General features: G+C 59.1%; 2 protein-coding genes and 1 long non-coding RNA gene across 9 annotated transcripts in view; 2 read left to right on the top strand and 1 right to left on the bottom strand.

Annotated features, from left to right (window-relative positions):
* Positions 1 to 1,037: 1,037 nt before the first annotated feature.
* On the top strand, positions 1,038 to 8,741 carry KLHL40 (kelch like family member 40). Of its 2 annotated transcripts, XM_036869976.1 has the most exons (7): positions 1,038 to 2,259; positions 3,773 to 3,933; positions 4,208 to 4,315; positions 4,499 to 4,684; positions 6,320 to 6,390; positions 7,170 to 7,316; positions 8,176 to 8,741. In XM_036869976.1, exons 1-7 carry the CDS (start codon positions 1,105 to 1,107, stop codon positions 8,274 to 8,276), a joined length of 1,929 nt encoding a protein of 642 aa, XP_036725871.1. In that variant the 5' UTR covers positions 1,038 to 1,104; the 3' UTR covers positions 8,277 to 8,741. The 2 variants fall into 2 exon arrangements, with proteins under 2 accessions (XP_036725871.1, XP_036725872.1); XM_036869977.1 differs by lacking the exon at positions 6,320 to 6,390.
* A 215-nt stretch (positions 8,742 to 8,956) lies between these two features.
* Positions 8,957 to 14,399, bottom strand: part of HHATL (hedgehog acyltransferase like) — a 9,230-nt gene continuing 3,787 nt past the window's right edge. For 2 of the 5 annotated variants that reach the window (XM_036869978.1, XM_036869979.1), the window contains exons 6-10: positions 14,078 to 14,287; positions 13,675 to 13,846; positions 13,001 to 13,145; positions 12,849 to 12,884; positions 9,502 to 10,098 (exon numbers count right to left, since the gene is read on the bottom strand). In XM_036869978.1, the coding sequence (XP_036725873.1) occupies positions 9,570 to 10,098; positions 12,849 to 12,884; positions 13,001 to 13,145; positions 13,675 to 13,846; positions 14,078 to 14,287 (1,092 nt within the window). In that variant the 3' untranslated portion in view covers positions 9,502 to 9,569. The other 3 variants (XM_036869983.1, XM_036869984.1, XM_036869980.1) reach the window with 3 other exon arrangements.
* LOC118904142 overlaps positions 13,824 to 14,399 on the top strand; it is a 27,455-nt gene continuing 26,879 nt past the window's right edge. For both annotated transcript variants that reach the window (XR_005021934.1, XR_005021935.1), the window contains exon 1: positions 13,824 to 13,909. This is a non-coding gene — a long non-coding RNA (uncharacterized LOC118904142). The remainder of the gene's footprint in view (positions 13,910 to 14,399) is intronic.

Below are 14,399 nucleotides of genomic sequence, written 5' to 3'. Positions count from 1 at the left end.
GAGGCTGATGTGTGTGTGCATGTGTGGAGTAGGGGGAGGGTGGTCAGAGGTCCAGAGCAGGGTGGGCATCGGGACCGGCTGTCCCAGACCTCTACCCCGATTCCATACATGCTAGACAGGGTGCAGGGGCCCCAAGGCTGCGCAGGCTCAGGCCAAGCTTAGTGTGGACCAAGAACCGAGCATAGACAGCTTTCCTGGAATATTAAACTCTGAGTGTTATGTTTGTTTTTTGATCCCTGGGGGTTTAAACACCTAGAATAGTTGAATCCTATGAAATTAAATCTTCTGGCATGTCTGACGACTTACAGGGTTAAACCCTGTGCCAGTGTACTCGCAGGGACACAGAACCTCAGTGCTTCCGAATCTCAGCAGAACTGAGGCCCTTAAAATTGAACTCGCCCATCTCTTCGCTGTGTAGGAAAGGAAACTGAGGCTCAACAGAGTGATCTGGCTTTCCCAGGACCCACAGGAAAGTGGTGACCTTGTTTATTTAAGTACCTTCTTGCTTTCTTGCACAGTCCAAGGAGGCACTCAGAGCTGGGGCAGAAAGAGGAAAAGCCTTCCCACTTTAAAGTTGAGGCAACAGGGTCCCCATGCCCAAGTTCACTGAGCAGGAAACCCAAGCACACTGCGTCCAGGGGTGGCTGGAGCAAGATACACTCCAAGGAGGAGGATAGAGGCACCTGGGTAGAAAGGCCGAGAAGGCATGAAGGAAGGGAGATCCTGGAAGAGGGACTCAAAGGCTTCCCTTTCCTTGGACTGAGGGGCAGAGCTTGGGTCATCCCCTCCCCTGAGAGGTATCACCCAACCAAGGAAAGCCGTCAAAGCCTCTCTGTGCTCCGTTTAGAAATGAGACAGCGAGGCCCCCATCTTTCAGGGAGGACAGAGACACCCCACCCCCATCCCATGAGCCCCTGGGCTGAGTCAAGACTGCTCTGGGAGGGGGCCTCAGCCCAGCTGTCCCCCCTGCGTCATGTGCAGGAGGCCAGGCAGCTCGCCTTACAGGGCCCAGTCCGCCTCTATATATAGTCCAGCTCGGACAGCTGCGTAGACTGTGCGCGACCCAGCAGGAAGGCAGGGAGTGCAGAGAGAAGGCCACCCACCATGGCGTTGGGCTTGGAGCAGGCGGAGGAGCAGCGGCTGTACCAGCAGACGCTCCTGCAGGACGGGCTCAAGGACATGCTGGACCACGGCAAGTTCCTCGACTGCGTGGTGCGGGTGGGTGAGCGCGAGTTCCCATGCCACCGCCTGGTGCTGGCTGCCTGCAGCTCCTACTTCCGGGCGCGCTTCCTGGCCGAGCCCGAGCGCGCGGGCGAGCTGCGCCTGGAGGAGGTGTCCCCTGACGTGGTGGCCCAGGTGCTACACTACCTGTACACGTCAGAGATCGCGCTGGACGAGGCAAGCGTGCAGGACCTGTTCGCCGCGGCGCACCGCTTCCAGATCCCATCCATCTTCACCATCTGCGTGTCCTTCCTGCAGAAGCGCCTGTGCCTCGCCAACTGCCTGGCGGTCTTCCGCCTAGGCCTCCTGCTCGACTGCGCGCGCCTTGCCGTGGCCGCCCGCGACTTCATCTGCGCGCGCTTCTCGCTGGTGTCCCGCGACGCCGACTTCCTCGGGCTCTCGGCTGACGAGCTCATCGCCATCATCTCCAGCGACGGCCTCAACGTGGAGAAGGAGGAGGCCGTGTTCGAGGCGGTGATGAGATGGGCGAGCAGCGGCGACGCCGAGGGGCAGGCCGAGCGCCAGCGCTCGCTGCCCACCGTCTTCGAGAGCGTGCGCTGCCGCCTGCTGCCACGCGCCTTTCTAGAGAGCCGCGTGGAGCGCCACCCTCTCGTGCGTGCCCAGCCCGAGCTGCTGCGCAAGGTGCAGATGGTGAAGGATGCACACGAGGGCCGCATCACCATGCTGCGCAAGAAGAAGAAGGGGAAGGAGGCAGCGGGGGCCAAGGCCACTGACAAGGGCACAGCCGAAGCCAAGGCAGAGGAGGATGAAGAGGAGGCCGAGCGCATCCTACCCGGGATCCTCAATGACACCCTGCGCTTTGGCATGTTCCTACAGGACCTCATCTTCATGATCAGTGAGGAGGGCGCCATGGCCTATGACCCGGCAGCCAACGAGTGCTACTGTGCCTCCCTCTCCACCCAGATCCCCAAGAACCACGTCAGTCTAGTGACCAAGGAGAACCAGGTCTTCGTGGCTGGGGGCCTTTTCTACAATGAGGACAACAAAGAGGACCCCATGAGTGCTTACTTCTTGCAGGTGCCTGGCCAGCCTTGGGAGGGGCGTGGCCAGCCTTGGGAGGGGCGTGGCCAGCCTTGGGGCCCAGGAGAGGCCTGTGTCTCCTTGTTGGGGAATGTCATTGGGTCTAGGCTGAGATGTCGACCGGGGAGGATGACTGACAGCCGCTTGCCTGAAGGCTGAAGATAGTTATAGGCAGTTGACAATAAGATGCATAACTTTGGTGTCTCAGTTTCAGGGAGATGTCAGCCTCAGGATGGTCTGATATGTTGGAGGCCCTAGCTCTGCACAGCGGGTGGGGTCAGGGACAGTGAAAAGGAAGAGCAAGGTCAGTGTAGGGGTCCTGGCCAGGAACTTTGCCTGAGGCCAGCACTGGAATGTGGAACGGAGTGTCTCAAACAAAGGGACCATCCTCCCTTGCTTTCCCATTGCATAGATGGGGAAACTGAGGCCCAGGAAGGACCAGGAGAGTGGGGTGCCCAGTCCAAGTTATAATGTGACAGTGGGATCTCAGAGGGCAGGAATGGTTTTCTGGTGACTGGCCATGTAGGTGTGAGCCTTGCTAGTTGGGTGAATTTGGAGACATGGAGGGGAGGGCGCAGTGCTTCTGGCTGGGAACCAGTGAGCAGGGGACGGAGATGGGAAGGAGCCTATAGTGAGTGGTGTGCTTAGTGAGGCCTGACCAGGTTTGAGAGGCGTGAGGGGCAGTGTGGTGCCAGGGTTAAGCTGGGGCGGGTGGGAGGGGGGGCATCTCCACCAGCCAAGGCACATCATGGGCACATTGTTTATTCTCTCTGGGCCTCTGTTCGTAAATGGGGATATTATTCTTCCTTGCTTGATAAGGTTGTTTGAAGGTTAATTGATGGTTATAAAGTGTTCATCAGCACAGTGCTCAGGCCTCAGAAAACTCTCCCAAAAGATGAGCCCCTAGTATGGTTATTAAAAGACTGTTGGGGGAAATTTCCTGGCAGTCCAGTGGTTAGAACTCCACTCTCACTGCTGGGGGCCCAGGTTCAACCCCTGGTGGGGAAACTTAAGATCCCACAAGCTGCAGGGGTGCGCCAGAAAAGAAAAAAAAAACCTGTTGGGGTACACAGGGTCGCAGACTTACACTGTAGATTTTAAGGGGTGAGTGGCTGTATTTGGATGTTTCCTGTGCAGTGGGATGGACTGGAAAACAGGGAGCAGGCAGGCCTCAGTTCAGGAGTTGTACTGTGGAAGGCCAGGACGGCAGCTGGGCCTCCCTCTCAGAGGCCCCTTCTCAGCTCTTTATGGGATGCCCCATCACGGTGCTATAACGGTGGTCTCCCGGCACCTACAGTGGGTGGGACGGTCGGCTGTTCTCAGCCTGATCGGAGGAGAGGCACTGTCTCCAGGCACCGCCTCCAGTCTGCGCTGGCCCTACCTGGAGACCCGGACTCCTCTGTGACCTGGGGGTGGCCAGACGGGGCTGCGGTGGGGCCGGGCTGGGACTGGGGCGTGGGGTTGGTGGAGGACGTGGGGGGCGGTCGCTGACTGGCCACCCGGCCCGCAGTTTGACCACCTGGACTCAGAGTGGCTGGGGATGCCGCCGCTGCCCTCGCCGCGCTGCCTCTTCGGCCTGGGAGAGGCTCTTAACTCCATCTACGTGGTCGGCGGCCGAGAGCTCAAGGACGACGAGCGCAGCCTGGACTCGGTCATGTGCTACGACAGGCTGTGAGCGCGGCCTGGGGGCGGGGCCGAGGATCCGGGCGAGGAGCCTGGGGGCTGGTCCAGGACGGCGGCGGGGCGTGGCGGGGGAGCGAGAGCCCAGGGCTGGGGGCGGAGGCGGGCTTGGGTAGGGGCTGGGCGGGGTTGGCAGGTGGGGTGGGAGCGAGGAGCTAAGAGGTCTGGGAGTTCCGGTAACGAATCGGGGGCATCCCAATATGGGTTGGGTGGTGGGTGAATGCAGAGACGGGGGCTGAGAGCGCCCTACTCCCCTCCCCTCTAGGTCGTTCAAATGGGGCGAATCGGACCCGCTGCCTTATGCCGTGTACGGCCACTCTGTGCTCTCCCATATGGACCTTGTCTACGTCATTGGCGGCAAAGGTAGCGACAGGTGAGGCGCGGGCCAGGAAGGAGTGCAGCAGCCGGGTCGGCGGGTAGAACGGAAGCAGCGTCTCCCCGAGGCTGTCAGGGGTCTGTCCTGACTGCCTTGCGAGGCAGCTGGAGGGACTGGGCCAAGGGAGAGGCGGCTCTGCTCCCGCCTCCTCCTTCTCACTCACTGCCCCCCACCCTACAGGAAATGCCTGAACAAGATGTGCGTCTATGACCCTAAGAAGTTCGAGTGGAGGGAGCTGGCCCCCATGAAGACTGCCCGCTCACTCTTCGGGGCCACCATCCATGACGGCCGCATTTTTGTGGCTGCTGGGGTCACAGACACAGGGCTGACCGGTTCAGCTGAGGTGTACAACATCGTGGACAGCAAGTATGCCTGCTTCCCCCCTCCCTGTCTCCGTTCCACTGGACAGCCAGGGATGAAGGGCCCCACTGTACCAGCCCAGCTGTGTGGCTTTGGGCCTATGTCAGCCCTCTCTGTGTCTGCCCTGGCAGGAAACAGCCTCTGTCTTGAGTCTCCACTGTGCAGCTTGGACATCAGCACAGAACTAGCCCCTCTACTCTGATCAGCAGTGAGGTGGGCTTCCCCCACAAGGTGGGGCAAGGGTTGTGGCCAGCCTGGTCTGCAGGAGAGAGCTCCCAGGAGATGCCAGGTTCCTCATTCAGAGACTCGTACCAGGCACTGGCCTGGTGCTAGGGATACAGCAGTGACTGAGACAGAAGCTGCCCTGCCCTGGGAGATCAGGAAGAAAACTGAGCTGGCAGACCAGTTGGACTCAGCCAGCTAAAGGGGTGGTGGGAGAAGGATGCCCAAAGGCAAAGGAAGGCTGATGCCAAGGCATTTAGGAGAAAAAAAGGCAGGCTCATTGGAGGAAAGGGCATTGGTCAGGTTGGATGGAGTGTGGTGGGTGAAGGGAGGTGGGGATTGTGGGTACTGGGGCTGGAGAGGGGGCAGTTGGGCTGAGGGACTTTATCCTGAGAGTAATGAAATGCCTCTGATGGGTTTTAAGCTCCCTTCTGTGTTTTCCTAAGATGCCTCATGGCAGCTCATGTAGAGAAGAGATTAGGGATTTCCTAGGAGGCAGGGGTACAGCTGTATAGCAAGAAGTGATGGTGGTCTGGAGCTGGGGGTACAGCAGGGATGGGGCAGAGAGCATGCACTGGAGAAAGACTTAGGCCAGCGCTTTTCACGTGCCCGTGAATCCCTGGGGATCATGCTCTGAATGCAGATTCTGATTCTCAGGAATGGGGAGGGACCTCAGAGTACATTTCTAATAAACTCCCTGGTGATGCTGATGCTGCCAGTCCGGGGACCATACTCAGGAGCAAGAGTTCAGCAGACAGAAGAATAGGGTGTAGCAACTGATTGGATGGTGGGGGTGACAGGGAGAGCTGAATGCTTTTGAGTGAGGGTGAGAGGTCATTTTTTTTTTTTAATTTATTTATTTATTTATGGCTGTGTTGGGTCTTCGTTTCTGTGCGAGGGCTTTCTCTAGTTGCGGCAAGTGGGGGCCACTCTTCATCGCGGTGCGCGGGCCTCTCACTATCGCGGCCTCTCTTGTTGCGGAGCACAGGCTCCAGACGCGCAGGCTCAGTAATTGTGGCTCACGGGCCCAGCCGCTCCGCGGCCTGTGGGATCTTCCCAGACCAGGGCTCGAACCCGTGTCCCCTGCATTGGCAGGCAGACTCTCAACCACTGCGCCACCAGGGAAGCCCTCATTTTTTTTTTAATTAATTAACTTATTCATTTATTTTTGGCTGCGTTGGGTCTTCGTTGCTGATCACGGGCTTTCTCTAGTTGCTGAGAGCGGGGGCTACTCTTCGTTGTGGTGAGTGGGCTTCTCATTGTGGTGCCTTCTCTTGTTGAGGAGCACGGTCTCTAGGCGTGCGGCTTCAGTAGTTGTGGCACGCAGGCTCAGTAGTTGTGGCGCACGGGCTTAGTTGTTCCACGGCATGTGGGATCTTCCCAGAACAGGGCTCGAACCCGTGTCCCCTGCATTGGCAGACGGATTCTTAACCACTGCGCCACCAGGGAAGTCCCAAGGACGTCACTTATTGAAGAACTGTTGGAGTTAGGTAGGAAAAATGAGGGTCGAGTTAAAACATGTGGATTTGAGGTGCCTGGGTGTCCAGGAGGAGCCCACTAGGGCAAACAGAGAGCTCGAGGGTGAGATCTGGGGAGGGGGGACAGTACTCGGAGGGGACAAGCTCCCTCAGGAGAGAGGATGTTAGTGGGAGAAGCCGAGGCCCAAGCCCTGGGGGCAGCAGGGGCAGATGCATTATTCAGCAAGGAATCCCAAGAGGTGAGGCTGGGAGGTGGGAAGTGAAGAAAGTCACATCAGCAGAAGTGCATACTGTGGACCCTGGATTCCAGAGCCCTGTGGTGGCTGGGGACCCGAGAGCAGTTTTGGAGGGATGAAGACCCAACTTCGGGAGCCAGGGGAGGGGAGTGAAGGCACCTTGAGATTCACTGGGCCGTGAAGGGGAGAAAAGGGACGGGGCAGGAGTGCAAGGGACGGTCTCAATGGTCACTGAGGTAGCAAGCTGGAGTTGGTTCAGGAGCAAAGGCGGGACATTGGAGAGAGCCCTGGTGGGTTTCATGGGGCAGGTTAGATGGAACGACAAGGGGACAATGGAGGGAAATGGGAGGGGCAAGAGAATGGGGAAGAAGTGAAGACCAGAGCGCATTCCTGAGAGGTCAGGAAACAGGTTGTGCTGGGAGCACGGGTGCCTGGGAGTCGGATTTTGCAGGGTGCACCTGAAGCTGTGAGTGCTGACGGGGGACAGTCACTGGGCTTGCTGCGGCCCCCCAGGGGCGGGTGAGGCACCTCCTCACGCCCCCTCCTTCCTGCCAGGTGGGCGCCCTTTGAGGCCTTCCCACAAGAGCGAAGCTCACTCAGCCTGGTCAGCCTGGCAGGCACCCTCTATGCCATCGGCGGCTTTGCCACACTGGAGACTGAGTCCGGGGAGCTGGTTCCCACAGAGCTCAACGACATCTGGAGGTGAGCCTGGCCCTAGGGAGGTGAGGGGAATCGTGAGCAAGGCCAGCTGGGCACCGAGGCAGCGCCCAGCAGGCTCATCTGTGGGCAGAGCTGATCCCTCTTCCAGGGAATCCTGTGGGGACAGGGCAGCAGACAAGCCTTGCTCAGCCCAGGGTCTCTCCAGTTTGTTGGGAAAGTCTGGGTTTGCACACGAGGCACCACGCCCCCCGGGGAGCATCGACAGTGTCAGTCAGGAGCTGGTGCCAAGGTTAGGGCCCAGACCCCCAGAACCGGGCCCCAGGGAGCAGAGCAGGCCCTGAGAGGCAGCCGGGTCTTTCCTCTCCCCTCCCTCCTGAGGGGGAGAGCTGGGTCGGGATTGAGAAGCAGCTGGATCCCAGCTTCTCAGAGCCATTGCTTCTACGGCTGGTCCTAGCTGGGGGTGGAGGGGAGAGGTTTCGGCAGCCTGGGGCAGCTTCCGAACCTTCAGTGATGCCCAGTGCTGCAGGCAGCCTCTAGAGAGCAGTGCTGCTGGGAGAGCAGGCCCCGGGGGGACTTCTCGGAGGGCTGAGTACAGAAATTCTCAAGAGGAGGGGTTTGGGGAGGTGCAGACCTTCCTGGAGGGAGGTGGACTTCAAGGAGTCTGGGCTTCCTGAGAGGGGGCTCTTCCTGGAAGGCAGGGCAGGTGTTCTTTGCGGGTGGGACCCCTTTTCCAGAGCGCGGGCGCTCTCCAGGAGCTGACCTTCCTGGAGATCGGCCTGAGGCTGGGGGGGCGGCACTCCCCAGGGTGGGATACTGCACCCAGCCACCCCTCCCTGCTGGGTCCCACCCTGGACTTGGCTGACTGAGCTCCTCGTCCCTGTCTCCACTCCTCCCACCCCAGGTACAATGAGGATGAGAAGAAGTGGGAGGGGGTCCTGCGGGAGGTCACCTATGCTGCTGGTGCCACCTTCCTACCTGTACGGCTCAACGTGCTGCGCCTGACCAAGCTGTGACCCGCCCAGAGGACCTGACTGCGCGCCCCCATGCTGCAGCCCACACAGGCCCGGCCTTCTGGGATGGGGGCTCCCAGGAGGAGTTTGGGAGAGGCAAAGCCCACCTGTATCCCATCCCGTCATAGTGCCCGAGGGGCCGCTTCAGCCAGGAAAGGGAAATCGCTGCCTGGAGCTAGCCTTTCGGGCAGGGACGAGAAACTTTTGGCCTCTCCGATGTCTCCATATCCCCCGTGTTCTTGGTCCATGAGGCAGAACCTCGGGGGGTGTCAGGCTGCATCCTGGCCCAGCCCCGGCCTGGCTGTGTGTGTGCCCATAAACTCCCCACAGAATTCAGTCTCCTCGCCTGTCAGATGGGGAGGGTCCCCATCGAGTGCACCTTGCAGCCTGGGTAAGTCTCCTGTAAGAAGAATAAAGTGCCTTCCGAGCAAGCAGCTCGGGGTCTGGGATCAGGTGCTCCAAGCGTCAGCGACCAGGTGCTTTGAAGAACTGGGGCTTTTGTGTTCAGCTGCTGGGCTGCCAAGGTCGGTGGTCTCTGCCCTCCACGTGTGTCTCCTACACGTTCTGTTTGCGCCAAGAGCTTGAGCCCCCTCCCTGAACCTCCAGCTCCTCATCCAGCCTGGACAGGGAGCCAGGAGGCTGCTGGAGCAAGGGGCAGGGAAGAGCCAAACCGTGGTAGAAAAGTCTTTTATTCTATCAGTCAGGCCCCTCCCAGGAATAGCTGAGCGGAGCCCATCCCTCTCCCCTCTCCCCCTCTCCCCTACTCGGGCTTCTCTTTGTCCTGCTTCTGCTCCTCCAGCGTCAGGGTTCGCTCTCGCTCCTTCACCAGCTGGACACCACAGTAGGTGACAAACAGGACGGCCAGTGTGGTCTGGGGGAACCCTGTGTGGGGAAGAGGTCATGGGCGCCGGGAAGCAGCTCCCCTTTCCCCCAGTGACTCTTCTCTCCCCACTTGACTGTCCCGCCCTGCTGAGTCCCTGCGGAATTGCGGTGGGGTGGGGACATTTCAGGAGGTCACAGTCCTTGAGGTTGATACCTGGCATATTCCGTATCCCCCGTCCCTCACCTGTGAGCAGCAGGCGCTGGGCGACCAGCTCTGTGAACTCAAAGCTGTTCAAGCTTACAAGGTTGTACATGATGATGGCCCAGAAGTTCATGGACCCAAAGATGGCTCGGACCCTGCGGGACATCTGCTCCGACAGAGAGGCCTGCTGGGTCCAGGAAAACATAGGCAGTGAGGCAAGAGGCCCAGGGGAAAGAGGACGTGGCGGGTCAGAGGCCTTGCCTATGTGGCCACCTGGGTCCTGGGGATATGCCTGTGTCCCTGAGAGTCCCCGCTCAGCTCTCCCTCATTGTTAAAAGATGGGAAACTGAACTCTGGAGAGAGGGCAGGGCCTGAACAACACAGCCAGGCCCGGGTGCCCCCCGACCCTGCAGAAGGGAAGGGAGCACCAGGTACCCACAGAGGGAGCCATTGCCCGACGACCCGGAGGGGGGTGATGGTGAGAAAGTTCTGGACTGGGAGCCAAGTGTGGCTGGAAGACTCCAGAGAGCAGTAGTGCCACCCCCTCCAGTGTCCCAGACAACCCAGCCCCAGACCTTCCTTGCTCACCTCAATTCGTGCCAGGGGCCCCCACTCTGCCAGCTTCTGTACCCAGAGCTCAAAGTTGAGGCCAAAGCAGTTAAGGCATGACCACAAGTAGACAGTATCACAAGGTCCGAGCCACAGAGTGGTGATGGCAAATGTGGCCACAGTGGCCCCCAGCTCTGGGATCACCGCAGAGTGCTCCCCACCAACGTGGTCATAGACGTACCTGCAGGAAAGGCGGGAAGAGGGGCTGGTGGGAGTGTGGGAAAAGGCAGGTGGGAGACGGGCAAAGGATACACAACGGGGGCAGCTCCTCAACGCTATCATCCTGGGCACATTCAACATTCTGGGCCTCAGGTGGCTGCCCTCCTCTACCCAACTTCAAAATGTGGCGGGCTCAGCCTTGAACTTCCCGTCTTCTCTAGCTACCTTCATTTCTCCAAGTGATCTCATCCAGACCCAAGACTGAATACTGTCTCTATGCAGACAAGCCCCAAATCTGTCTCTCTAGCCCAGTCTCTCTCCTGACTCATATATCCAACTGTTACCAGACATCTCACATAAATGACCAACTCCCCCATCCCTGCCCAAACCCACTTCATTCCCATCTCAGCTAATGATACCACCATCCATTCAGTTGCTGGCCAGGAGCCTTGGTGCCATCTTGGATTCTCAATTCCCCTCTCCACTCACATCCAAACCAGCAAACGTTACAGGCTCCACTTGGTCCTGAGCACTGCTTATCACCTCCACTAACACCACCCTAGTCGAGGCGATCATCTCCTGTCACACAGATTATCGAAAGAGCCTCTTAAGTCATCTCCCTGCTTCTGCCTCTGCCCCCTACAGTCTGTTGTCCACACAGCAGCTAGAGGCATCTTTTAAGAGTGTAACCCAGATCACCTCACTTCCACAATCACACCCTCCCGCAATAGCTCCTCATTACAATTAGAATAGACTCAACCACCTTCCTATGGCTAGAAGATCCCACGTCATCTGGTTTCTGCCTCCCTCCCTTACCTATCACCCACCATTCTCCCATTCATTCACTATGCCCTCCCCTTACTGGTCTTACTGATACTCAGACACACACAGCCGGTTCCTGTCTTAAGGCCTTTGTACCTGTTGTTCCCTCTATCTGGAATTCTCTTCTCCAAATTTCGTTATCACTCAAGTCTCAGTTCATCTCACTGAGGGCTACCCGGACCCCAACTAAAGAAGCTTCTACCCCATTACACTCTTTTATTTTCTTCATAACACTTACCACTCTCTAAAATTATTTTTTTTTAACCTGTTTATGGTCTGTTTCTCCCCACTAGGCTGTAAGTTCCATGAGTTCATGGTCTTTGCCATGTTCACTGCTGTATCCCCAGTGCCTAGAACAGTGCCTGGCACATAGTAGGTACTCAATAAATATCTGTTAAATAAATTCAGTAGAGGACCCATTGCATAACCAGCCTCTCTGTTCCTTGACCTCCTCGTTTCACCAATGGTTTCCTTTCCACTCCACCTCAGTCACCCACTCCCATGGCCACACCCCAACTTTTTCACCACTTATTTGACTCCTTCCTAATTCCCATCCTTCACCCTGCCCCACCTGACCTGACTCCCTAGCTCCACTTCTTCAATCTCATTGACCCCCCCCACCTTCCTCATCTTGTGACCCCCTCCTATTTTTACCACCCTTCTTAACTATATTCAATGAGTCATCATCACAAATAACCTAAAAACCCTTCTCCCTCACTTCTTCCTTCTCACCCATCTGGGAAAGCCCAATCACCCACTTTCTCCTCACCTGCACCCAAGAAGCGAAGCCCTGATGGGAAAAATCCTACACCTTCACATATCAGAATCCATAAATCCACTACCCCCAACCCCACTTGAGCTGTCAGTGCCACGGTTTCTCTGGTCAGCATCTTCTCTGAGGCTCTGCAGTGGCTACTCCACCTCAGCTCTCCTGCAAGTGTGAATGGGTGTGGTGATCTAGGCAGGAGGAGAGAGGCAGCATCTGTGTGGCCCCCTCCACCCCCAACCCTGCATCTCTCAGCTGATGACCTTGCCTCCTACTTCATGGAGAAAACCGAAGCTTTCAGGAGGAATCCCTCACCTTTCCACACTCACCTGCCATTCTTCTGCATCCACACTGGCCTTTCTTCCTCCTCCGTGTCCCGAAGCCAGAGCTCTGCCTGGTTCCATCGCCTCCCCACCTTCTCAGGGAGCTCACTCCATCAATCACCCCTCTATCCTGCACTGCCAACTTCCTCCTTTCTATTGAATAATTCCCCTCGGCACCCAAGCATGTCCCATTATTTCCTGTCTTTAAAACACCCACTTCTCCCTTCGGCCACTTCTGTGTGTCCCCCTTCAGTACCAGGCTTCTTCCAGGAGCTGTCCACACAGGAACTACCCTGCGGTTCCTCTGTCCCCCATGCCCCCAGCCCCGACTCCTCCCCGCCCCTGCCTCTCCAGGGAAAGGCTGAGAACCTCCACGCCGCCCACACTCACGCTCAGTCTCTGGCTTCCTTGACGCCAGCAGCGTCTGACCCAGTTGCCCCTACCATGCCAGGATGGTCTTCCCTTAGCTTCCAGGGTGTCCCATGGTCCTGACTTTTCTCCTGCTCCTCTGACCGCTCCTTTCAGGCCCTTCTGCCGGCTCCTCCTTCTCCCTTCAACCAGAGTCCTTCCGGGCACACGACTTCCTGGGAGTCATTGCCCTTTCCTTCCTGATGCCCTCAATCCACGGCCAAGTCCTGTCCAGGCTGCCTGCTGTGTGTCTCCACTCCATTCCTCTCACCTCCAGGGGCCCCACCCAAGTCCAAACCTCTGTCTTTCACTTAGACCTCTGCCATGACCTCCTCCCTCCCTCCCTGCTTCCTCTGGCCCAGGGGTGATCTTTGAAGACGTGGACCCACCTGGCCACTGCCCTGCTCAGACACCTGGGGTATGGCTGTGACATCCCACCCCACCCCAACTCACCTGCAAAGCCAGTCGTTGATGCCACGGTCAAAGTGCCTGTGGGAGGAGAGCAGACGGGCGGGAATCAGCCAGGAGACGAGCTCCGGGGCTTGGGGCAAGAGGCGAAAGGGAGGTGGGGATCCCGGAGGCGAGTCCCCGGACCTCGCACTCACGTCTCCGCGAAGACGTAGAGCGCTGTGATGCACTTGGGAGGCCGGGGCGGGTCCAAGTGGTCGAGGCGCGCCACGGTGTTGACAACGCCGAAGAGGACGGCCGCCTTCACCCAGTCGTACACCAGGTTTGAGTAGGCTAGGCCAGCTGGGGACAAGGGGTCGTCACGGCCCGGGGGCGTCACACTGACCTTCCCCCCGTCCCCCACCCCTCCCCGGGCCTTCCTAAATCCAGGAGGCTCGGAGCCCCGCCCTCCCTTACGGAAACTCTCTCCCCAGCTCCGGGGTGGTGGGGGGAAGGTCCTTGCGCCCCGGCTGCCCCCGCGGAGGCCCCGCCCCCACGCAAGCCCCGCGCCCCACGCAGGCCCCGCCCCCACGTCCTGGTGGGAGGGGCTGGCCCCGGGGAGACCTTATCTGACTGGGGGAATCAGCCCCAGGCCCCGGCGAGGTGGGCGGCCTCTGTCGGGTACCACTCCGGGCCTCACGGGGCAAACCTACCTCCAAGTCCCACGCGTTTAAAAGGCTAAATCCCCGCTCCCCCACCCTGCAATAGGTGCTGTCCCCCGGGGCGCCAGCTTCCCCAGCTGTGACTCCGCCGCCATTGGGGCGCAGAGGGTCCGTCCTTCTGAAGTGGCGGCCCCGTCCCCGTCCCTGTCCTGGGCCCGGCGCGCACCCACCGAGGGCGCTGTCCGGGAGGCGGCTGGCGAACTTGAGGTCACTGGGGATGGTGAGGATGTAGAAGAAGTGGAAGAAGATGTCCACGGCCACGATGGCTACCACGCTGAGGCCCGCCTGGGCCCGGATGCGCCACAGCTCGCCCTCTCGCCGCACCGGCTCCACCTGGCTCACCTGAGGGACGGCTAGTGTCTGAGGGCGGGAGGCAAGCCCTGCGCGAGGAGCCCTGTCTGAGCGGTGAGTCACGAACTAGCTGTCTGGGGATGCGAGGGTGAGGGGAGACGCGGCTTCATCCTGGCAACCCTGAGAGTGAAGACACGGGCCCCTCTGGGATCTGAGGGGGGTTCACTTCCGCCCAGGGGGGGACGCAGTCCTGTCTTGGGAGCCCACAGGGTGTCCCCTCACCTGAGCGTGGAAGCGATCAAAGGTCATAATGGGCCCGAAGAAGAAGAAGGGCAGGTAGAAATTGTACTTGAGCAGGTCAGCTAGGGAGTAGCGGCGGTCAGGGTGGGCACAGCTCTCCAGCGCAAAGCTGGTACAACGCAGCACCGTGAAACCGCTGCCCCCGTGAAACAGCACCTCTTGAAGATCAAAAGTCCCTGTTACAAACCCGCTCTGGATGGGAGAGAACAGGCCGCCAGCTCACCAGGGTGCCCCTTGCCTCTGGGAAGCCCACCCAGCCTCCCGCAGGGGCCCAGCCTGGTCCTGCCATCTCCCTCTCTGCCAG

Source organism: Balaenoptera musculus, chromosome 11, assembly GCF_009873245.2.
Source record: "Balaenoptera musculus isolate JJ_BM4_2016_0621 chromosome 11, mBalMus1.pri.v3, whole genome shotgun sequence".
In the NCBI taxonomy this organism is placed as follows: Eukaryota; Metazoa; Chordata; class Mammalia; order Artiodactyla; family Balaenopteridae; genus Balaenoptera; species Balaenoptera musculus.
Note: the sequence above shows the minus strand (reverse complement) of the source record. Positions and strands in the feature narration are given on the sequence as shown.

Coding starts and splice junctions, on each gene's coding strand:
- KLHL40 (XM_036869976.1), top strand. CDS start 1,105: ATGGCGTTGGGCTTGGAGCAGGCGGAGGAGCAGCGGCTGTACCAGCAG. Junction 2,260..3,772: donor TGAGTGCTTACTTCTTGCAG/GTGCCTGGCCAG, acceptor CCCGGCCCGCAG/TTTGACCACCTGGACTCAGA. Junction 6,391..7,169: donor TGAAGAACTGTTGGAGTTAG/GTAGGAAAAATG, acceptor CCTTCCTGCCAG/GTGGGCGCCCTTTGAGGCCT.